This window comes from Triturus cristatus, chromosome 8, assembly GCF_964204655.1.
Source record: "Triturus cristatus chromosome 8, aTriCri1.1, whole genome shotgun sequence".
Taxonomy (NCBI): Eukaryota; Metazoa; Chordata; class Amphibia; order Caudata; family Salamandridae; genus Triturus; species Triturus cristatus.
The window spans coordinates 20,979,045-21,004,330 of NC_140591.1; the positions used below are offsets into that span (position 1 = coordinate 20,979,045).

The 25,286-nt window shown below is 48.8% G+C and overlaps 1 protein-coding gene across 2 annotated transcripts in view; it reads right to left on the reverse strand.

Annotated features, from left to right (window-relative positions):
* Positions 1 to 25,286, reverse strand: part of WDR4 (WDR4 tRNA N7-guanosine methyltransferase non-catalytic subunit) — a 104,030-nt gene that overhangs the window by 7,525 nt on the left and 71,219 nt on the right. For both annotated transcript variants that reach the window (XM_085620753.1, XM_085620754.1), the window contains exons 6-8: positions 21,283 to 21,343; positions 15,075 to 15,173; positions 13,944 to 14,008 (exon numbers count right to left, since the gene is read on the reverse strand). In XM_085620753.1, coding sequence (XP_085476879.1) covers positions 13,944 to 14,008; positions 15,075 to 15,173; positions 21,283 to 21,343 — 225 coding nt within the window. The remainder of the gene's footprint in view (positions 1 to 13,943; positions 14,009 to 15,074; positions 15,174 to 21,282; positions 21,344 to 25,286) is intronic.

Sequence of the window (25,286 nt, forward strand, 5' to 3'; positions counted from 1 at the left end):
GTTCTGCATTCTGTCAGCACTCTGGTTTTGGTTTGCAGTTCTGCATTCTGTCAGCACTCCGGTATAGGTTTGTAGTTCTGTATTCTGTCAGCACTCTGGTATAGGTTTGTAGTTCTGCATTCTGTCAGCACTCTGGTATAGGTTTGTAGTTCTGCATTCTGTCAGCACTCTGGTTTTGGTTTGCAGTTCTGCATTCTGTCAGCACTCCGGTATAGGTTTGTAGTTCTGTATTCTGTCAGCACTCTGGTACAGGTTTGTAGTTCTGCATTCTGTCAGCAATCTGGTATAGGTTTGTAGTTCTGCATTCTGTCAGCACTCTGGTTTTGGTTTGCAGTTCTGCATTCTGTCAGCACTCCGGTATAGGTTTGTAGTTCTGTATTCTGTCAGCACTCTGGTATAGGTTTGTAGTTCTGCATTCTGTCAGCACTCTGGTATAGGTTTGTAGTTCTGCATTCTGTCAGCACTCTGGTATAGGTTTGTAGTTCTGCATTCTGTCAGCACTCTGGTATAGGTTTGTAGTTCTGCATTCTGTAAGCACTCTGGTATAGGTTTGTAGTTCTGCATTCTGTCAGCACTCTGGTATAGGTTTGTAGTTCTGCATTCTGTCAGCACTCTGGTTTTGGTTTGCAGTTCTGCATTCTGTCAGCACTCCGGTATAGGTTTGTAGTTCTGCATTCTGTCAGCACTCTGAAGTATATTTGCAGTTCTGCATTCTATTTTAGTTTGCCGGTGTCCGCTGATCTACCTGCACTCTGGTGTGTAAGCTCTTCAATAAAAACTCCAGACTTCAGCAGTTTCAGTCTTTATTACAGGTGACATATTTGAGAAATTGAATTTGATGGGAGTGATTTTGAAAACATCGCCAACAGCGAATTTATTTTATAACTAAAGCAACGTTAGCACATTCCAACTAGGCCAACAAGTACGGACACACGAAGCACCGACAGTGGCTGAAAAAAGCAGGAGCTGATGGTTTGCAAAAAAACAAGAGCAATCCTATAGTGGATGACTAAATTACAGAAAATGATAGTTCTATCCAAATATGAAAATCTGATGTTTAAAATGAAAAAATAAATAAGAAACTTGTGGCTATAGACTTGTTTAACAGGAGTTTCAATAAATGGCTGACAATACATCAGGAAGTAGCTCTCCTTTTTCAAGACCAGCCTTAATGGGAGTAAGTACCCAAACTTTTCACACCTTCCAGATGGATGTACAATCAGCATCCCCTTCCTTTAAAAGGCAGCACAGCTTTCTTCTTTCTGTGGATTAGGATTAAACCATATGTATATTTTTCTTTTTAATACAATTCTAAAATTAATTTTGATAACCAAACTATTTTCTGGAAGTCTTGGAACAATTAAGCGGCTTCTTTTGTTAAACGTATTTTTAATGCCCGGGGTCATGGGGGCTTGAACTCTCAGGCAGCATCATGGTCTTCCCCGTTAAGATTGTGTTAAATCTAAGTTGTCATGCCCTGCCTTTAAGAATGCCGGGTGCTGTGGTCTGGCATGCTTCCCATTACCCCTATGTTCCCTGCTCCTCGGCCAGTACGTGAGGTCATCAGAATGTTGAGTGTGTTTAGAGTTGAAGGAATGGGCTGGGCAGCAAGAATGCTGCGCCTGGTGGGGTTCATCTGTAAACATCTAAGCTAATCAACCTACTTCTTTTACAACCTACGAGTATCCTTCCTTGATTAAGACACACTTGACGACTGAGGAAAGAGCCTGCGTGTGAAAGTGGAAAGAAATAGTATCTACTGAGAACTAAGAGGAAGACTAAACGAAATTGGAGCCTGGAGAGAAGTAATACGCCCTGGCACATAGCCCCACCAATGTTTTCTAACATCAGACAGCCTGCAGTCCTGGGCGTTTGAACAGGCCAGCGTAAAATGTACAGCAGACTGAGAAGCGGTCTATTTCACTGATTGAAGCCTGGAAGAGCAGTCTAACCTTGTCGTGCTGACACCTCTTTAAGCATAGGCGGGAACACCTGGTGGGCACCTTGAGACTATTATTGGAAATAGCGAGCCCTTTGGAAGACCATCTGACCTGCATGCAGAGATGCTGCAGGTGCGCAAGGACGTCTGACCCTGAAGCGGACATGGGCACTTTTAACAGGCCAGCGTAAGTAAGCAACAGACCTAGAGGACTTCCTATTCAACATGACCAAGACAAACACTGATGAGGTGTGAACCGGTGCATTTGCAGCGTTCAATTAAAGCAAACTGGTGGCATATTTTGAGTTAACACCAGCATCAAATTGGAGTGAGCTGGTTTTTGTACAGGTGAGGAGCAGAGGTGGATTGGGCACCAGTCTAACTAATACTGTTTTTAGATTGGATGCCAACAAGCGACATGCAGTGGAACAGTCATTGCATACTGGGGTAACTTTTTCATCCTTTCCGCTATTTTTTTTGTTGCTTTTATTCAAATACAAAGCGCTTATTACACACTTGGTCCCAACAGACTTACCGTGGCAGTTCTAGCGTGAGGGCTTGAGAGTTAAGACTACCATGTGCCTACGAGCAGAACTACGCAAGGATCAAGCTCTCAGAGGTCTCCATGGCGCGGCTGCAATAGGAAGAGTAGGCTACTTTCCTCTGTGTGTTGTCGGGTGAATGACCTTGCGTGGGTGTAATGTCCACACGTCACAGGGTGCAATGTAGAGGCGCCATCTTGGAGCAGTACAAGACCATTGTATTGTGGCTGTATCGGTTGTTGAGTACTAGAATCACATTTGTATTAATTAGTAAACAGCAGCGGAATAAAACAGGGGAACCTAAAGACAAGTAACGTATGGTCACTTTTGAGATCAGCACAACTGAATGGCCAGCATGCTCAAGGTAAAGTGAGCTGCAATAAGTGTTTGGAAAGTGTACAAATATTAACCATAGTAATGTGCCCTAGTTCACATGAGTTATGGTGAGGGTGCCGGCAACAGAACGATGTTGGACGTCACTCAGAGAAGGACTGTCGTCCATCAGAAGAGAAGGGATTTATTCCACCAGCCCCAGAACAACCCTAAGAGGCACCTACGCCTGCAGAACTCCCAGACCACGAACTGCGTTCACCACCACCTTCGCCGACCTCATCCCACCCCACGCCACTGCCTCCATGGTCAACATACTCATCGGAGACCTCAACTTCCACCTTGACAACCTCAGCGACCCCAACTCAGCCACCCTCCTGGACAACCTCGCCAACCTCTGACTGAAAGAACGCGTTACCACCTCCACCCACAAGGCAGGACACACCCTCGACCCCATCTTCGCAGGAGGTGACAACATCCACTTCAGCAACACCACGCAACCCCCAAGGACAGACCGCCACTGCGCACACTTCCACATCAACAAACCCACGGCGCCCAAACCTGCACCCCGCCCTCCACAAAGAAACTGGAGCAAAATCACAGAGGAACAGCTCAACTTCACCCTCAACAATGATGCCCCCGCCACCTCGACCAACACCAACCTCGCAGCCAAAGAAAGAACTCCACAGATCTCCAACTGCGCAGACGAGCTTGCGCCCCTACGTACCCCGACAGACAGCACCCCAGGAAAGCCACCTGGTTTACCGCCGACCTCCAAGAATCCAGATGCATCTGCAGACGTCTCGAGAAGAACTGGAGGGGCAGCAAATCCTCGGAAGACTGCACCCATGCCGTCAAAAACGCCATGACGGAATACCACCAACGCATCAGATCCACGAAAAGCACCTCCATCCAGAACAGCATCCTCACCAACTCCAGGAACTCCAAAGAACTCTTCAGCATCATCCAGGAATTCACCAAACCCCCTAGCGAGGCCATGGACATTCCCCCCTCCCAGGACCTCTGCATCAAGCTCGGCTCCTACTTCGATCTGAAGTTCAAGGGCCTCTATGACAACTTCAACGACCAGACACCTGACTCTGAAACCCCTCCATCCCCCAGAAATGCCAAACAGCCCACCATCTCCTCCTGGATCCCAGTCTCCACCGAAGACACCGCATTGACCATGAAAGGTATCCATTCAGGAGCCCCCACGGACCCATGCCCTGCACATTTGCCACAGAGGCACCGCCGCCATTGCCCCAGAATTACGACGCACCATCACCGCCACCTTCAAGACCGGCATCTTTCCCGACGACTGGAAACACGCAGAAGTCAGACCCTTACTCAAGAAGCCCTCAGCAGATCCCACGGTCCACAAGAACTACCGACCCATCTCCCTCCTCCCCTCCGCAGCAAAAGTCACCGAGAAGACATTCAACATCCAACAAACAAAATCAATCGAAGAAAACTCCATCCTCCACCCCTCCCAATCCGGATTCCGCAGCAACCACAGCACTGAGACCGCTCTACTGAGACCGCTCTACCCCCCCCCCCCACTCCCTCCCAGTGCCTTGAGACCCTCACGGGTGTGTAGCGTGCTTTAAACCTCCCTGATTGAATCTCCAATATCATTACCTTCGTGAATGATTGGCAATGTACTAGAATATGGTCTGACGTAAATATTTTGTTCAAAAGATTTACAAACTTAGCCCCACAGGGGAAAATCTACACCCAATGGGACAATATTGTTGATCATGATATTTAAGACTGCAGTCGGGTAAGATGATATTTCAGGATATAAAATTCATAAACACAACTGGACTGCCAAGTGAAAACGTGGCACCTGTCGAATTGCTTATGGCATGCTCTGATTAGCAGTGAAAACAAACCTTTCTTTAAGGGCACTAAGTAACGCCGCTGACGTAAGAAGATCAAGCTCAGTGGAAGAGAGACAATCCGTAAACAGTTTACAAGGCACAGGCTGAAACAATGAAGGGCAGAGACTCCAATTGTTCCACCAGATTGCAAAGAAATAGAAGAAACATTAGCCTCTCTCCTCCTAAAGGCGACGTCGGGTGCACTTCCTTCAGTATCTTGAGGGGTGGAAAGAGTGCAAGCCTTGCCGGTTTGTGACAAAGCATCCCCAACACCCAGGCTGTGCGTCCTGGCTGCTTCACCCATATGAACAGAGAATGCATTCAGCACACAAGTTGTGGCTTTCATATCTGCCAGGTGTCCCAAACCGTCCCTCTGGAACTAAGGAAGCACTCATCACTTGCTACAGAGTAAATACAGACGGACGGGCTCCTGAAAGTACCAGTCAGAAGACAGCCCTATAGCCAGAGAACAATACTTGTAGCTGATTAAATCCACAGAAACTATGTAGAGGGGCTCGAAGTAAGAACAGAGACTGTGTATAAGAAGTGCAGCTTCCGTGCCACAACTGAGGCTTTCACCAGATTTTAGTAGCAACCTTAACCATGTCATCCTCCTGGAAAACTGAATCCCTGTACAGGGGAGAGGACCCCATGGCCAGAGACCCATAGAGGAGCTGTGGGTACCAAGGCAGGAATATGAAATGGTACTGAAGCAGTTGGGAATATGGGTGGTCTTCGAGTTCTTGAGAACAATTCCATAAACAAGAGGTTCATAACAGCGGTGCAAAGACACGGCCCTTGACATCAAGTGACAGTGAGGATGGTCCTGAGTATGTGGCAGTGACTGGTTCAAAGGTATCGGCAAGTGCTGAAGGACAAGGAGTTGTCTATGAGAAAGTGGAACACGCATCCTGCATTGTAAGCGAGAAAACCTTAATGGAAAGGAGTTGGAGGAAGGAAGCAGCAGCCTCAGTTCTAGGGGACCGCAAGGGCCCCCAAGGCCTTTACAAAAGAGACATGGGACTAGTTGCATTGCTCAGAGCCCAAACCTGCTGTGGGATGCACAAAGGAGTGCATACTCTGTTCTTTAGGTGTTTACCACTTCCAGTGCCAGTCTATCAGCAACTTCCTTGTGCCGTCTTGCGTTTGTTTGTGTGTCTATTGAGAAAAGAGACTGTGTTCTGTTGAGGACTGCTCAGTGTCCCTGTGATAATGAGAAATGAATATGCTACTTACCAGTATGCATCTGTTCTTGGCATGTAGGGCTGCTGACATTCATATCTGTGCATAGATCGCCGCCTAGTGTTGGGTCCGGATGTTTGCATGTTGTTGTCCTGGAAGAGTCTTCGAAGTATCCTTGGATAGGTGACTCCTCCCCTGGACTACAGTGCGCATGGGCATCCTCTCCATCCTCAGATTGTTTTTCGCCATTGTGGCAGTGATGGAGTAGATACAGAAAGTGATGACCATGCTTACAGTAATTCTGAGAGCTGCAGCTGCTACAGGCGCCGGGGAGGAGGGAGGGCGATATGAATGTCAGCAGCCCTACATGCCAAGAACAGATGCATACTGGTAAGTAGCATATTCAGTTCGAGGCATGTGGGCTGCTGAATTCATATCTGTGCATAGAATGTATAGCAGTGCCCTCTATTAGCGGCGGCCACCAGTGCCAGCTGCAGCGGTCTGAAAAAGGGTTTTGAGAACAGCCTGTCCTACTGCTGCCTGCTGTTTTGATTGCACATCTACACAATAGTGTTTGGTAAATGTGTGTGTAGTGGACCAGGTGGCTGCTCTACATATATCATGCAGGGGAATATTTCCTAGAAAAGCCATGGAGGCCCCTAACTTACGTGTTGAGTGGGCTCGTGGGGGAATAGTTAATGTGCGTTTTGCCTTGTGATAACAAATTTGGATACACTTAACTATCCATCTGGCTATCCCTGCTTTGGAGATGGCGTTACCTTTGTGGTGTGGGGCAAAGGCAACGAACAGTTGTTTTGTCTTCCTAAAGGGTTTGGTCCTGTCGATGTAATACATGAGGGCCCTTTTGACATCTAGTGTGTGGAGTGCCCTTTCCGCGACAGTTTGTGGGTTTTGGAAGAAAACGGGCAGTTCAATAGTTTGATTCATGTGGAACTGCGATATTACCTTGGGCATGAATTTGGGGTTGGTACGTAGTACGACCCTGTTGGCATGAACCTGACTAAATGGCTCTTGAACTGTTAGTGCCTGGAGTTCACTAACTCTTCTTAAAGAAGTGATCGCTACCAGGAAGGCTACTTTCCAGGTGAGGAATTGAATCTCGCATGAGTGGAGAGGTTCAAAGGGTGGACCCATCAGGCGTGTGAGGACCAGGTTGAGGTTCCACATTGGAGCTGGTGGGTGGCGTGGTGGAATGACTCGTTTGAGTCCTTCCAAGAATGCTTTGATGGCAGGCACTCTGAATAGAGAGAGGTGCTGCCTGGTTTGCAGATAGGCTGATATTGCGGTCAAATGGACACGTATAGAGGTGTACGCCAGATTGCATCGGTATAGGTGTAGGAGGTAACAAATGATGTTTTGGATGGATGCGTCCAGCGGGTTAATGTCATTATTACCGCAGTAAATAACAAACCTTTTCCATTTGGCTGCATAGCAAGCTCTTGTAGTGGGTCTTCTGGCCTCCTTGATGATGTCCATACAGTCAGGTGGCAGGTTGAGGTAGCCAAACTCTAGGACTTCAGGAGCCAGATCGCCAGGTTCAGCTGTTGCGGATCTGGGTGCTGAATCTCTCCATGGTTCTGCGTCAAATGCGCGGGTTTGATCCGCAGCCTTTGATGCGGCACCACGGAAAGTTCGAGGAAGGTGGTGTACCATGGCTGGCGTGCCCACGTAGGAGCAACTAGGACGAGTGTGAGGGAGTGTTGTCTGAGTTTGCGAGCCACCAGCGGTATCAACGGTGCTGGGGGAAAAGCGTACGCAAATCTGCCGGACCAGTTCATCCATATCGCATTGCCCTGGGACTGCGGATGTGGGAACCTGGCGGCAAAGCTTTGGCATTTTGCGTTTTCGCTTGTGGCGAACAGGTCTATCTCTGGATGACCCCACTGTTGGAAGTACGGCTGGAGTACTGATGGGTGTAACTCCCACTCGTGCATCTGGTGGCTGTGTCTGCTGAGCAGATCCGCCATTTGGTTGTCCTTGCCGGGGAGGTGTTCCGCCATGAGGAACATGTTCCTCTGAATGGCCCACTTCCACATGCTCTGAGCCAGATGAGACAACTGTGGAGAGTGCGTCCCTCCCTGCTTCTGTATGTAGTACATTGCGGTCATGTTGTCCGTCCGGATCAACACGACCTTGTTGCACAGATGTACTTTGAATGCCTTCATGGCTAGGAAGATTGCCATCAGTTCCAGAAGGTTGATGTGCATTTTCTTCTGTTGTGTCGTCCATAGTCCCTGCACTGTGTAGTGGAGTAAATGAGCTCCCCATCCCTGGAGAGACGCGTCTGTCAGTACTATTTGTGGAACAGGCTCTTGGAACGGTCGGCCCTTGCAAAGGTTTTGTGGATTCCACCAATGCAGAGAGTTGTATGCCCGACCGCTCACCAACACTAGGTCTTTCAATTGTCCTTGAGCCTGATTCCACTGACGTGCCAAGCACTCCTGAAGCGGGCGCATATGTAGTCTCGCGTGTGGGACTATGAAGATGCAGGAGGCCATCATGCCTATCAACTGCATGAACACTCGCGCAGGAAGGGAGTGTTGAGGTTTGAACTTTGAAATCAGCATTTGCATGCTGTTGATTCTCACCAAATTGGGCTGAGCCGTGGCCGCCAGAGTGTCTATAGTCGCACCTAGGTACTGTTGTACGTGTGCGGGCTGTAGATGGGATTTTGGGTAATTTAGTGAGAACCCCAGACTGTGAAGGAGGTGAATGGTGCGGGACATGTGGCTGGCACATTGCTGGGCTGACTTTGCTTGAACGAGCCAGTCGTCCAGGTAAGGGTAGACGTGTATGTGCTGCCTCCGTAGATGTGCCGCCACAGTAGCTAGGCACTTTGTAAACACCCTTGGTGCCGTTGTCACACCGAAGGGAAGGACTTTGAACTGGTAGTGCTGCCCTTGAACAGTGAACCTGAGGTATTTTGTGTGTGATGGGTGAATGGGTATGTGGAAATACGCATCCTTGAGGTCCAGTGTGGCTAGAAAGTCTCCCTGCTTGAGCAGCGGGAGGACTTGCTGTAGAGTGAAAATGCTCGGAAAGAATGTATCTGTTTAGGGGTCTCAGGTCTAATATAGGTCTGAGTGACCCGTCCTTTTTCGGTATTAAAAAGTACAGGGAGTACACCCCCGTACCTTGCTCGTTGACGGGTACGACCTCTATTGCGCCTTTTAGAAGCATACTTTGCACCTCTTGCTGTAAGAGCGTTAAGTGCTCTGAGGACATAGGACGGTTTTTTGGAGGTATTGTGGGTGGAGTGGAGGTTAGTTCTAGACAGTAACCGTATTTGATAATATCTTTGACCCACCTGTCCGTGGTGATGGAGTTCCACGTGGACAGGAACCTTTGTAGCCTTCCCCCGACAGGTGTTATGTGGTCGGGAGGAAGGGAGAGGGCGTCACTGCTTGTTCTTGGGGGAGGACCTGGTGTTGCCGTAGCCGCGTCCTCTGCCCTTTGTACTGGAGCCACGATATCCACCCCGGGTGTTTTTATCGTAGGTGGTTTGGGTATTGCCTTTGTTGTATGTCTGCTGTGACCCCTGTCCTCTACCTGCTCCTCTATTTCCGGGGCGACGAAAGGAGCTGCTCCGAAAGGACTGAGTCTGGAGAGCTCCCATGGACTTTGCGGTGTCCGTGTCCTTTTTTATTTTCTCAAGGGCCGTGTCAACCTCCGGCCCGAATAAATAGTCGGGGTTGACAGGTTGGTTCAGTATATAATTTTGCACCTCAGGTTTGAACCCGGAGATTCGCAACCAGGCATGTCGTCGCAGCATGACGCTTGTGTTTATGGCCCTGGCCGCCGTGTCTGCGGAATCTAGTGCACACTTGATGGAAGCATTTGTGAGTAGCTGTCCCTCTCTGATAAGAATTTCTGCACCTTCTTTGAACTGGTCAGGGAGATGTTGGAGTAGTTGCTCCATTGTATCATAGTGCGCTCCATCGTAGCGAGCGAGGAGCGCTTGAGTGTTGGCTATGCGCCATATGTTGGCAGCCTGGGCGGCAACTCGCTTGCCAGAGGTCTCTAAAACCTTGGACTCTTTGTCCGGGGGAGGAGCGTCACCTGTTGATTGCGAGTGTGCCCTCTTGCGAGCATTCGCAACGACAATGGAGTCGAGAGGTAATTGGCCTCTGATGTAAGTAGGTTCCCTAGGTGCTGATCTGTACTTTTTGTCAATCCTGGGGTTTATCACCCGTGCCCTGGTGGGTTCCTTGAAGATGTCCTTGGCTGGTTTGAGGACTCCTTTGAGCATGGGCAGAGTCTTTACATGCCTTTCCGAGGAAGCGAAAGTGTCCATAAGGAAGTCGTCTTCCACGGTGTCAGAGTGAAGCTGCACGTCATGATTATTTGCAGCACGTTCAATAAGAGCGTTGAACGCTGCAGTGTCCTCTGTTGGAGATGTTTTCGCTCCATAGAGTTGTGGGTCCTGTGCATCTAGAGGTGCACTGGGGTCTGCAGGGTCGCCCCAAGTTTGATCAGGGTCCTGTTGGTCATCAGGGTCCATGTCTCCGTGGTAAGGGACTTGGTCATCCATATAGTCTGCCAACGCGTCCGTGTCGGAGTGTGTGGGAGAGAATGATAGTGGGTCCTGGTAGGGCGAGTCGAAAGATTCGCAAAGCACAGGTTCTGAGTCCACAGTCAGCTTTCTCTTTAGTGGGATCCTGAAAGGGTCCAAGGGTGGCTCTGAAGTTATCCTCCGGTCATGGATAACCATCCTGCCGGTGTTGGCGTCGATGTAACGTGATGGAGACGTCTCAGCAGGTGTAACCGTGGTGTGGGTGACCCGTGTCCTGAGTTGGAATATTTTCGGGATCGTGGATGGCGGCAGACCAAAAGTTATGTTGGCTGGCGCCGAAGAGGCTGTTTGAGCTTTTAGTGGGCCGGAGCCCGATGTGTCCTGGAGGACCGCTTGGGGTTTGCTGCTTTGTGCTGCAACGGTTTGCGCGTGAAGCGCTTTCGAGGCCTTAGCGCCCACCAGGTTGGTAGAGGCGGCCGTGGACTTTTTCGGCGCCGGTGGGTCATCGGGTCGAGGGGCGGAAATGGCCGTCGACGTCTTTGATGCAGGAGGCTTCGGTGTTGCCGTGGCAGCGACGTGAGACGCAGCAGGTGGTATGACCTTTGGTTTAGGAGTCGATGGCGTCGGCGCCGAGAGCCGAGCAGGTTTGATGGCACCGAGGGCCTTTTTCCGAATGCCGACTCCGGCGTCGGCCGCTTCGAGTTCGGCACCGAAGTCTTGTTTGGTGCGCTCGGTGCCGATGCGTGTCGCTGGCGTCGAAGGTGTGGAAGGCCTCGATCCGACTAGCGCCACTTTCGGTTTCGGTTTCATTTGTACCGGTGCAGCTTTCGGTTTCGGTTTGGTAGAAGGGAAACCAGCCGGTGTAGGTAATAATGGCTGCCGCTGAACGTCCGAGGCCGGGCCCGAGGGCGGGGCCGAAGAACCGCGGGATAGGTCTCGGGTAAGGCCCGAAGGCGATCCCTCGACCGGAGCCATAGACTGTGGCACTGGGCCCTCGTCAGTCTGAACGGGTAGGCCTTGCTCGTCATTGGAGCTACTCTCTTCGGCCCCTAAGGCCTCATCGTCGTCTCCTACCTCGGCGTTGTCTTCATCTCTGCGAAAGAGTGATTCGTCGACGTCGTCCGAACCGGAGTCATGTTCGGAACCGGGATTGGAGGGTAGGATTTCCAACTCTTCGACATCTTCGGCGTTGAAGATGTCTGCCGGGGCCGGTGCCGCGTGCTGCCGATTCCGTAGAGTCTTCTTGGAACGGAACCGGGCACAGGCCATGCATGTCGATTCGTCGTGGTCCGGCGACAAGCATTTGTTGCACACCGGGTGGACGTCGATATGGGGATATTTCGCATTGCATACCGGGCACCTCTTGAATGGTGTCCTCGACTCCATCGTCGGTGTCGTCGATGGTCAGGTAAAAAGCGAAAAGTTGTTTCCGAAGTTAGTAAGCTAACAGGTAGGGTCGAAACCGATCGAGTGAACAGTACCGACGCGAACTAAAGGCCTTTTGGCCTCGACTAACTTTTTCCTAACTGGAGTTAAGATAGCACATCCGAACCCAATGGCGGAAAAAAACAATCTGAGGATGGAGAGGATGCCCATGCGCACTGTAGTCCAGGGGAGGAGTCACCTATCCAAGGATACTTCGAAGACTCTTCCAGGACAACAACGTGCAAACATCCGGACCCAACACTAGGCGGCGATCTATGCACAGATATGAATTCAGCAGCCCACATGCCTTGAACTGTGGCCACAACTGCCTGCATCTTCTCCTCTAACCTTGCCTCTACTTGTGCATGTTGTACTAATTTCAGATGGACAGGCAATGCTTAGACAGGCACCTTCGGACACAGCTTTATCCCAATATCAGACCCATTGGGACTTTGCAGACAGTCCAGTGAGTCCACGCTTGCTGTACCACGGAGCAGGCTTCAGTGCAAGGCCGATCACATGCCACATTGGTCATTTCCTGGTAGGGTCGGCACTAGAGCGCATTACTTATCAACTGAAGGAGTCCAACCTACTGGTGAAACCAACCACTGAGCACGGTGGGCCAGCGCTTCATCAATATCTGCATGTGGGGAAATCACCGGGGGCAAGGAGGACAAATTCTTGAAGGTCTAAACAATGAATTGCAAAGAACAGAGGGGGGTGCAAGATGCTCTGCTTGAAAGCACTACAGACAAGGCCTGTGAATGTCAGCCACGGTGCATCAGAGCCACAAGATGCCTACACCTGAAAGCCTCTGATCTGTGGCATAAGCTAGAAGCGACAGAGCCGGTGGGAAACTACAAGTCCTGTGTGTCAGTTCAGTCAAAATAATTATAAAAAAATGTTCATAATAGGTAACATTTGAAAAGAACGGTATTCCTGCCGAACAATGCCCTGTCCCCCCCAGATAGACATCAAGTATTGACACAGGAGAGTTCTAGAGCTGGCCTATATATTGAGGGCAAGATTGTGCATTGGACCTGGATTAAGATGTCCAGAAGGGGAACCCCAGGCTAAGCAAAGGTTCATCGATCCACTCCAGCACAGGGAGGACACCCTATAAGAACCGAGGCAGGGCGGCGGATGCAAAGGTACATACCTCCATTGCTATGTGGTAGATAGTGGGAGTAAGCCCTGCCCCGTGTTGGACAGAGACTACAACTGCCTCACCAAGGGCATACTCCCCCCTTTAAAAGGCTGAGATGTACTTTGTTGTTCTACCTGAACCAGAGCTTGGGAATTAAAATGGCACTGCAATGGACTCCACATGTACACCACAAAGTCTGTGGTGATGGACACTGAAATTTGGCTTCTGAAAGGGGCACCGCATCCTGAGACCCCCTCATGGCCACAACTTCTGCATAAACACAAGCCAAGCACCCATATCCATGCAGCCCCCTCAGCAACCTCCAAGCAAGCTGCGTGTACCCACAGCACTTCTACACCGACTCCCGTATACGGGTTCTGTGCACAACCAGGTACCTTTCACCAGCAAAAGCTCTTTTCCAACAACGTTTCTGCGGTCAGTAGCAAATCACTAGCTTCTAGACTGTCCTGCTTTGCGAGACAGATTGATAGTGGCAAGAAACCCCAGTCGGTATGTATATTATGCTTTTTAATAACAATAGTAATAATCATGCAGTCATATACAACTCATGCAAGCGTATCACTTGATAATCCAAAAGCAAACCTTGCTAAATTCTCACTGCATTAATTCATGACTAATGCCACAGTGTTTTATGTTTTGGAGCTATAAGATCCCTCTTATATACTTTGAAAGGTCTCAAACGAGGTAATGAATGATACAAAACAAGATTTGGGTAGAAGAGACACGCAGAGGCCAGAGTGCGCTCTGCCCAGTTATCTATGCGATAGTCGATCTGGAGCGGAAGAAGTGTTGTACATGAAAAGGCGCTTCAGAGATCTGGCTTAGTGATTAGCAGTCAGGTACAGAACCTGAACCTGTCGGATGAGATTAACCCAGCATGGTTTGTGATGAACCCCAACTCTGTTCTGGATAAAAGGTAGAAGTTCTAGCGGTTCATACTCACCAGTCAAACAAGACTGCAATGTGCCGACCGTGGCTGCAGGAGGCTATTCTCGAAACAGCAAAACTCTGCCAGAAAAGAAAAAAAAGGAAAATTACAACACTGTCGAGAGTTTATGTTCTTATCGCAGACCCTGCATTTTTGGCGTTTTTCGACTGATATTTACCTGGAATAATGTCCTCATCGTCTGCAAACAGCTATTTTCGTAAGCGCATATCTTTCAAACCCCTTCATCTTCATGCATTACAATTCAAAGATTGGCCTCAGCCCTCCACCTGTCCCGTGCACCTGGCCCCAGCGACTGCCCAGTGCCACCTCAGTCGGTGCGCATGATGTGGCATCACACACCTTGTAGATACTATCCAGTACCTCAAATACCAAGAGAATCTCTAGCAGGCCAACCCTCAGATCCTTCCTGTACTGCAGTCCTCTGGCTCCTGGAAACAGGAGTAAGATATCGCCAAACCCTGGGCAGGCCCTGTAGATCTAACGTACACAAACAGGGATGGATGGAATGCTTGCATTAATCTCAGCCACTTGAAATTACCCAGGGCTGCGTCCCAGTCCATCATTATTTTGCGCACCATGCCACCTCAGTTTGGACCCAGCTATATGTAAATCAGTCTTGACTCTGCTCCAATGAGAACAGTTCAGCCCGAACTGTAGGGCCAGCCCTCCCTGAACCAAACACAAGCAACCCAAGGCCAGTTTGCCCTTGTTAAGGGCTCATCAGCCGGATACGTCTTGGTTCCAATGACAGTGTGTGCACGTGACCCAGGTCTGGGTATATTTGCGGGGAGGGGTCAGGGAAGGGCGGCGAAACAGGTGGGAAAAAACTGTGAAAACAAACTGCAGCAAAATACAAGACCTGGGCAACAAGACAAACTACAAGAAATAAACACAGGAATTACAAGCAGGCAAAAGTCAGGCTCAGTAGAAGATGACTAGCTGTTGGGGGCAGCGAGGGGTGCTCGGCCAGGCACTGCCTAGAACACTCACCAAGCTAATAGCAGTGACCCAGACCTCATTCTACCCTGCGACCCCTCCAGGGGCACACTCACTTTACATCAGCCAGACTAGTTCCTGTCCACTATCTCCATCACCATCCCCAGTGCCAACACTACGACCCCTTACCTTGTGCTCTGCATTCCCATCTTGCAGACGGCAGCCGAACAGGCCACAGCTCTGCACTTCAGTCCCTTTTTTGTATTCCCAAAGCTTGAGGGTTTGGTCCTGCGAAGAGCGAAAGGATGACCAGTAAGATCACCATTGATATAACACTAAGCAGAGCTGATAAAACAAGCACACACAAAGACAGTGCTTCAAGGAGCTCCTTCTACATAACAGCAGGATCCCTGCACCAGCGCTGAAAGCCGCCTTTGCATTTTGCAGCGTTTATCCATCTCTCTATCATCAGGATGCGGTCTGCCTGGTGGCCCCAGTGGTAAACCTGGAGCAGAATGTTTGCTCATAACTCCCCGTGGAAGAGGGCAGGTCAGGGAAAAAGATTCACACTAGGCTACCAACTCCCTGGTCTCTTCCAGCTTGGGGAGGAACGTCCAGTCCTCAAGCTGGGAGAGCAGCATCCTGAGTGTGTCAGCCAGCCTTGCATGCCATTCACCCTCTCCACTGCGTGCAGAAGCCGGGCGCACTGCCCATTAGAACAGCTCTCCCTGCCAGCCTTGCATGCCATTCACCCTCTCCACTGCGCGCAGAAGCCGGGTGCGCTTCCCATTAGAACAGCTTTCCCTGTCCTCAGAGACATCATCCAAACCTCGTCAACCCGACCCAATCACTTACCTTTACCGCAACGCTTCTCCAATCCCCTCAAATGGGATTAGGTAATAACCGTACAAGTAGAGTATGGCGACAGTAAGGCTAGATTTATAGCTTGGCTAGCTGCGACAGTAAGGATGAGGCTTAGAGGAATGTTAAACTAGGGCTCAGTGGGGCGAAGAGTAAAGAAAGGCTTACATTTAGGGGTTGGCTTAAAGTTAGCAGAGCCAGAGAAAGTCATTTGGAAGGAATGTGTCTGGGGCAAAGGTCGACTCCTTTCATGGTTAGAACAAACCAGGTGAGAGGGACGAGGCAGAGGTTACAGAGGTAAATCGGATTCCCCATTCTAGGGGAAAATGCAGGATGGAATAATGAGGGAGGGATCAGCCATGTGGGCATACTGGTGCAAATTGATTGTGCAAAAGCACGTGCCAGACAGTGGTGGATTTTCACAATTCTGGCAGTGTGTGTGCATGAGACTGTGGTTGAACACTACTGTGGGAAATACACCTTTTTCACTTGACTGCCACAAAATGTATTTTATGGACCAGATTGGTGACATTGTGGACATTTGGAGGCGAGAGGCTGCTAAACAATTCCCAGGGGGTGTTTTTATTCTCAAAACTTGCACTTATGGGCAGACGAGGCATGTTTGACCTTTGGAGAAATCGATGGAAAATTAAGCTCAGGCTGTGCAGGTAGGGTACATGTCAAATGCACCCCCCCACCCCCCCTCCCCACCAGGCACATGCAAACACGCCATGGCCTTGTGCTGAAAGCAACAGCTCGGTCCACAGTGGTCTTTCTATAACGGAAACAGGCCAGCCAGAACAGATCACGCCAGGACACCTGCTGATGGGAATACAAGCAACTCCAGGCCAGAGTTGGATCATTCAATCCACATCAGTGACGTGTAGCTTGATTCCTGTGGCACGGGAAGCACTGGACCACACCGGTCATATCCACGCACTTAGGGCATCACACGGAGGCAGGCGATGGGCGCAACGTGTGGATTCATCTCAGCCCCTGGGAATGACTCTGGGTCACATTCCAGTCCATCTTCTTTGCCCACTATGCCCCTCTAAAGACAGCCATGCCACACTCTGCCACAGCACCAGCGCTCAAGTGTTAAATTACTCAAGTTCTTAAATTTAAAAGCTAAGTTTGACACTAGAAGTTAACTGTTCTATTGCCTTGAAAAGGTTACCACCCAACTGCATAGCATTCACTGTAATATGCAAGTTGCACACGAGCATCTTTAACGAGGGTAAGATGAACATGGAAGTCCGGCCAGCCGGATGGCCAGGGCAAATGACATCCAGGCAAACTGGCACAGTATTTACAAGACTTTTTACCACTGTGGGTTGGAAGCCCATGAAACCCCATTCATGCAACATTTTACTTCAACATCAGTGGCAAATAAGGATTGTATTACAAATGTCACAAGAATGTTATCAGGCAATAGTGCCACCTTACTGCATATCAAAGCAGTTTTAAAAGTTATTTATGCTAAATGCTGCAGCTTGCCAGGCTCCCTCAAGTGCCTTTGGATGAAGATATTCTTAGCTATCCTCCCAGCCCATATAGACAGCAGGAGGCGTGAGTGGCCATTTTACTAAAGCTTTCTATCCAACGCTGGGTTTCCTGGGCCCAGCCATCCTCCTCTTTTGACTGCTATTATTCACTGTCAAGAAATGGCAGCTTTCACCTGCATTTTGCCTACTAACCTCGGAGCGGTGGCAAGCTGGTGCTGTTAGAAGGCAGAAATGTCAAGGAACAAGGAGACAACAGACCTACCGTCACTGCCTCCATTTCTGATGCGGAGGATGTTTGACTCTCGGAGGCGGGATCTCACACAAGGCCTTGTCACCATCTTAGAGAGGGAGAATATAGCCTGGTGGGATTGTGTTTGACATAAGGGGGCAGGCATTGCCTCACCTTGCTGGAGACAATAAGTGGGGATGGTGCACTGATTTAGGGCACAATTCATATGTTGGCAGGAAGGAAACTGATGCGGTGACGGAGCCCCTTCCCACAAGACAGTGGTCAGCCCGCCCAATTTAATTTTGGGTGCACCGTCAATTTAGCCACGCCGGACAATACTCCGTCTCTGCTGTGACCGAACTTCTCTGACTGTGCTGGGTAATAAGGGACGTCTGAGGAACGGATACATGTCCATTTGCCCTCCCAATTTAGATGGTTGGACATGTACCCATTTTTTACAGTCCCACACTGCCAGGCAAAGCCCGGCAGTGAGGGACTCTAAAGTCATTAAAATACTTGCCCGCCATGGAGTAGGCTCCCATGGTGAGGAGAGCATTATTATTTATCTTTACGAAAAGAAAATCCCATTTTTGGATTTTATTTTTGTGAGAAAAAATACTCAGCGCTACAGGTCTGCGTCCAGCTGGCGCAGCCCGTAGCACAGAGTGAAATGCATTGGCAGGAACTGCCATCTCAAGAGCTACTGGCAATGCGTTTATAAATGAAGGACAGCTTGGCAGTCATTTATGAATTATGTGGGCGGCCCCTCCGCCATGTGTACAGAATAATTTACTACGTCACTATGGCAGAGCAGCGCCTTTGTTGCCATAAGAGCGAATACAGTCAATCAAGTAGTCGAGCAATCCTATGAAGTGTTGCTGCCACCACTTTGCACCCACAGCGATGTTGGAACAGAGAAGAAAAGGCGGCTACCTCTGTGAATGATTCTCTGGTTAACTTAGGAAAGACTAATAAGTGTTTGACTTGAGCTTCGCTGTGACTCTCTGACTCCAGAGGGTACTCTGAAGGGTCAGGAAAGCTGGTCTCCTGCAGACTAATATAGTGAACAACATATTTAACACTTTGCTGGTAACAGGGGTGGTTACATTAGGCTGGAAAAGGGCAAAAGTGCGACCTCTGCTGAAAAAAACGGCAGCTGATCCTAAGCAATTGGCGAACTACAGGCCCATCTCCCTTCTCCCTGCTTTTTCAAAGATTCTAGAGAACGAAGTCAACCGCCAACTCTCCCTTTACTTGGAAGATAATAAAATATTACATCTCAGCCAATCCGGCTTCTGACCCCATATCAGCACTGGGACCACGCTTCTGGAAGTTGTTGAACACGTTAGGAACACCCTTGGCAAGGGAGGCAAGGCCATCCTGATCCTCCTGGACCTCACCGCAGCTTTCAACACTGCGCCCCACTCTGAACTTCTTGAGCGTCTTCAAGAAATGGGGATCAGAAACATGGCCTTGAATTGGCCGACACAATTTTTGAGCAATCGTTCTCAGGAAGTATGGCTGCCCCCTTATGCCTCAAGCCAGAACCCTGAATGTGGGCGTACCCCAGGGATCTGTCTTAGCCCCACCCTGTTTAACATTTACCTCACTCCTCTGGCGGACTGGCTGAGTACCTGGGTGCTAAAGTAATTTCTTATGCAAATGATACGCAGCTCCTCTTCTCCTGTGGGAAGGGAAGGGAACTGGATGGGGAGCTCATCTCTCAGAGTCTTGTCAGGGTGTTTTAGTGGCTGGACCGGCACCAACTAAAGTGCAATCCAGATAAAACAGAGATCGTGATCTTCGGAGATGTCCCCCACAATCTGGTCAGAACCTGCTGGCCGAGCAATGTGCCTCAGCCTGACCTCCCTCAAAAACTCTGAAGAACCTAGGTATACAAAATTTACAGCACCCTCTCTTTCCAACCACAGATTCAAGCTCTAGCTTCCGCCTGTTTCAACACTATCCGCATGCACAAAAAAATATATTACATATTACATCACTCATGACATGGTCCGTGGCATCACTCATGACATCACTGATGACATCATCCTTGTGATAGAGTGGCGGCCGCGCGAGTTATAGTTATCTGAACTAACTATAACGGGGGAATTTCATTGTTTTTTTGCGAGTGAAATATCCACCCAACTATAACATGTGTGAAACCTATGGTTTTTTAAGTGAATTTGCAAGGTTTTTAAAATGCTAATTCCTAACTATAACGTGTGTGAAACCTATGGTTTTTTCAGTGAATTTGTACGTTTTTTTAAATGCTAAGTTATGTATGTATGTATTATTTTTTTATATATTTATTTTACAATAAACTACATATTACATTTTTTTTAAATTTATTTATTTATTTTTTGGGGGGGTTTTCATCGTGCGCGCACGGTGTGCGCATCCCCGCGATTTAAAAAAAAAAAAAATTTAAATGTTTTTTTCTGCCTTCGGGGTCCTTCAGGGACCCCCTGACAAAGGCTAGGGGGTCAGGAACTCTCTACCCTGCCCCCTTTTCACGTTCGCCACCTTCCTTTTCACTCTCGCACTGAAAACAAACAAAATGGCGGCCGACACTTCCTGATTTCGAGCGCTTCGAACGTTGACTGACATGTAACAACCAATCGGAATTACGCTCGCGCACGTTAGGGTGCTCCCACGGTGCGCGGCTATAGATATGTATGTGCTTTTAACTGCAATTTTCTCAGGAACTACTGAACAGATTGACTCCATATATGCAAAAGGCACATCCCTGAGCCGAGGACTACCTCTCTGCCAAATTTCAAGTAATTCTGTTCAGCCGTTCGGGCTGTACCTTAGACTAAAGGTCCTATGGAAAATTGCATGGGGAAAACGCGTTTTGGGACCCCCCTTTTTCTCAGCCCCCGCTTGACGAATCCCCCCAAGACTTTCAGGGTAGGAGCTGAGCGGAGCGCCCTACCTATTTTGAAAATTTCGCGAGGATTCGTCAACCGGCCCCAAAGTTATTCCAAATAGAATGTTGCGGATTTCCTACGGAAACACGGTCCTAACTATAACTATCTACTGGCGACCGCCAGTAGATTATATATATATATATATATATATACTTATACACACACACACACACACACACACACCATATTAGTTTAAGTGTTGTCAGTTTAATCCTTAGTGTTTTTGCATCTTAACTAAATTAGCTTATGAATTTCAAATTTTTCTTACATTTATTGTTTTTGCTACTGTTCGCACATCACAAGAATATTCTCGGAGGAAATACTTGCTATTTGTCTAACTTGCAATCTCAGGATGCCTCACATAAAACCAATGTTTACTTCCAGGCAATAGACTGTTTTAACAGCTCTCCCACCATAAATTCAAACTTTGAATTCCTACAATTTTCCTCAGTGCATCATTTCCATTGATATCTGCATTTTTTCTAAGCGCAAAAGGAGATGGGTTTGTTGTGCTTAGTGAAGCGGGCTGTATGTTTCTTTTAGCCGGCAGGATGTTGCTGGATCTCTTCAAGTGTGACCTGTTGTGTGAAGATTCTACTTCTTGCATGCGGTGATCAAGGTTCTCTTCGGCAGGATTTGTGCATTTCATTTTAGCAAAGCAGGCGGCCTGAGGGTTTGTGTAAGCAATGTTAATGTATTCAGAGGGATGGAGAGAGAGAGAAAGAGAGAAAGAGGAAGAGAGAAAGAAAGAGCGAGTCGCATGTCTATCACAACCTTATGCATTTTCTCTATGAAACAAAGTGGCACCTTTGCTTCCTTTTAACTGAACAATAAATTTGCAGCTGCAGAAAAAACACCCTTGTACTCACCCCAGAGGTCGACACCAGCAGATCTGGAGCAGATGGAAGCACAAGGACCTGTGTGACAAACCTACAGAGAAAGCACACAAATACAATTCAATGTCAAGATTGCAGACCCGCGTCATAAAAACAGCGATTAGAAGACGGACGCATGTTCAGAACAAGTATTCACAGAAACTGCGACCTGAACTGTAACATCCGCAAATCCTACCTAGCCTTCAGGCTTTGAGAACAGGCCAAGAAAATGAACATATTATTCTATCAATCAAGTGTTCACTTTCTGTGATTTCAGGCCTGCCAAATGCATCCATCACCTATTGCTACATCTTTCCTTTTTCTGACATTTGAGTTTGATTTCCTTAATGGTCTGGCATTTGTGAAGCCCATCGACTTCACTGCAGCTGCTCAAGGCAATACATTTGTCATGTTCCTGAAGCAGCGACTTGAGGAATGGCTGCCTGTCTCCGCTCCTTGGGCAAGATGAGCTCGGTCAACCAAAGTAACTCATGCGGAACTGTGAGAAGTTGGCCTGGTATATGATGTCCACTAACTAAAGTGGGCACCTTGCACCAGTCCAAACAACCCTTATGGTGATTTAAGAGGTCAAAGATAACCTTAGAAAGCTATCCAAGTGGTAGCTGTGGAGAGCAGCCGTCAGGCTTAGTCTTGAAGGAATGTTAAGCAGCTTGTTTTACCAGAATGTAATCTTATTGTATTGGTTAAATGAAAGGAGAACCACACAGTAGTTATAGGAATATATATTTATTATTATAACACACCTTAAATACCTCACAGTATCTGCTACACGCAGATAAACACAAAGCACACAATACTGTAGCACAGAAACGATCGTAAGTAGCACTAATACACAGTGGGCTCCTGGGGGAGACCAAACCATATACTAAAATAGTGGTATAAGAATCACGACTCGAGTCAAGACACTGTCTAGAGGATGTAGAATCACTTGGACCCCAAGGAACCACCCAAGGTGAGTAAGTGGGGACCCCACGGAGGACTTGTGCAGTGTGAGAACACGACCGCGTGCTACATGCAATTCAATGGGAGAGTCACGGTTGCAGTTTTAAAGTTTAAAGACCCTTCCCAGTGGATTATGAGAAAACCCATTGGGACATAGAAGGTTGGAGAGCCACCCCACCCGTGGATACCGAAGTACCAGAGTTACCTATCCCAGGGAAGGCGGGTGCATATGGCTGAAGTGGCGTTGAAAACCGCTGTCGTTCTCACTGGGAGTCTTCAGAGAAATTTCACTGTTGGAAAGTGTCAGGTGGAACCAAGAGATGGATTCTTCATTGAAGGAACCTGAAAGCAAAGGGGACAGAGTCTGGGTCACTCAGGAGTGACTAGGGGCTCGGTAGACTAATGCCCACCGATGTCGGGTGCTTCAGGTGGGAAGATGGAGACCTTGACTTTACAGCTGCATGGACCAGGAGATGTCGAAGACGACCGGGAGCCGGATACGAGCTGTCCCACGAAAGATATCGAGTGCTGAGGGGTCGGTGTCTGGTGGGAGCACCAACAAGCCTTGGCAGCGGCAACCCACAAAGGTCAAAGAAGGTTACGGTCTGGCCCAGCAGGGACCAGGGGACTCACCACAGCAAGGGGAGTCAGAGCAGGCCTGGAGCAACCAGGAGAGCCCAAGAAGAGCAGTGTTGTCCCTTAAATGGATTCCAGGCCAAAAGCACTGGAGTCGCGAGGGGACCTCTAGCAGTTTCACAAAGTAACAGCTTGCAGGGCACAGAGTGCGAGGAGGCCGAAGTCCTTTGTACGAAATGTGCGCAGAGGTTGGGGCTATCGATAGCCCAATGCACTTGGTTGGGGAACGCCAAGAAGCATATGCACTTGCAAATGTACGCGGTGCACATGGGTTAGGGTTATGCAGTCCCAACTAGGGATACTGGCCTCAGACTTGGTGAGAGGGTAGCTCAACATCAAGGAACATAGGAACCCACCTCCTGTGTTGCTGAAGCCTTCGGAGCACGCAGGAGCTCAGGATCAGCAGACCGGTCAGTTGTGTTACGGTGCCTGCAATTGCAGGGGAGTGACTTCTTCACCCCAAGGGAGATACTTCAGTTGTCCTTGATGCTCCACAGGTCCTGCACAGAGCCTGTATGGTGCACGGCCACAGACGATGCTTTGGACAAAGAGGGAGATGAAGTCGGGCCCAGTCGAAGTCCACAGTATTCAGATGGTTATACAGCAGATGATCAGCTAACTTTGTAAACTATAGGCCAACAGATACAAACACTGCAATAATCTGGTAAGCTCTTAGGAATATCCTAGTGCTAAGGAGAAGGGGCATATCCATCAAAAATGGTTCGATCACCTCCTTCCAGTTATGAACTCATAGAAGACAAACTACCAAAATCACCCAAAAATTATTCTTGGCTCATTTCCCAAGTAAAATAAGTCCATTCTAGGTCGAGCCTGGGCATGCATGCGCTGCTCTGTGAGGCATGCTGTATTCAGGTATGGACTTGACCTCTATGTCTTCTGTTGTAACGTCCCATCAGGGTTGGCCCTTTTATGTGTGTCCTTACTGTATAGCTTGCATTAGCCCTTCGGGAAAACTTCTTGCTTAATCTAAACAGCACTGGTGGGACGCCAGCTTTAGCAATGGCAGCCGTTTGTTTTTTTTTGTATTTTCAGCGTGCTATATGCGCTTTCACTTTCACAATGGGCCCCCCCCCCCCCCCTCCGCTGGACGGGCAGCACTGCTCGTGTTTAGGTCTCGCCTACGCAGCGCGCAAGCGTTGCTTAGAGAGAACTCTTGGCATCACTCAGCAATTTTGTTAAAACTCGTGCATGTTTGCACTGCGGTCTATGGGCACTCATGCATGTTTGGAGTTTCCCTTGCAAGAGCGAGCAGCGGAGCCATCTGTTAATTATCCGCCTTGCTGCTCGCTCCCGCAATGGAAATGCCAGACATGCCCTCAGCGACTACAGGCGCCGGCGCCATATGTTTTTTTTAATTATCGTGTCCTTAGCGCGATCGGTTTCACTTTCACGGCCGCTCGAGTCAGCCGGTAGAGGTAGCGCCGCTCAGCACACACACACCACAAATTGGCGCCTCTCACTGCCACTCACCTCAGGACTTCACGCACCACCAAGCGTACTCTGGGCTCCCTTGTAGCGCCGCAGCTCCACCAGGTCTGCTCACCGGGTTCAGAGGATACAGGTGCAGGTTTTGTGCGTCCCACCATGGCTTGCTAATCCAGTGCTGTTTTTTTTTTGCAATACACAGGATACCTCGATTGCCTCGGCCAAACAAAGCAAAGCACTTACATACAGGGAGAGCCGATGCAGAGACTCCTCCGACACCCCGTTGCTTTCGTTTCTTCCCACAGACCGCAGCTCACTTTAATCATTTTTTTATTTCAACATTAGCGATTATCTTTTGTTGCTTTTTTTTTTTTAGTTCCTGAGCTTCACATTCTGTGAGTCTGTGCAAACCACTTAGGCATGGAGAGAGCCAGTACCAAGGCTTGCATGAGGGGAGAGCTGATGCAGAGACTCGAACCCGGTTCCCCAGTTCCAAAGTCGGCAGCTCGGGATGTTACGAAATCGGGTTAACATTCTGTGATTTAGGGTAAATCCTTTAGGCACAGGGAGAGCCGTTGCAGAGACTCGCACGAGGATAGCATTTTGAAAAAACACACGGCAATCACAGCTTTTTTTATTAACAGTAAATACACCAGTTACCTCGATTGCCTTGGCTAAACAAATCAGTTGTACATGGGGAGAGCTAATGCAGAGACCCCTCCCAAGCCCTGTTGCTTCTGTTTCTTCCCACAGGCCGCGGCTCAACTTAATCACTTTTTTTTTTAAACGCTGTGGCATCCTTTATCATCTTTAGCTATGTTGTTTTTTTTGGGTTTTTTTTTACAAGAGATCCTCAGCATCAGCTTCACATTCTGTGAGTTTGGGCAAATCACTTAGGCACTGGGAGAGCCAGTGCCAAGACTCAAAGTCTGTTCCAAAGTCAGCAGCTCGTC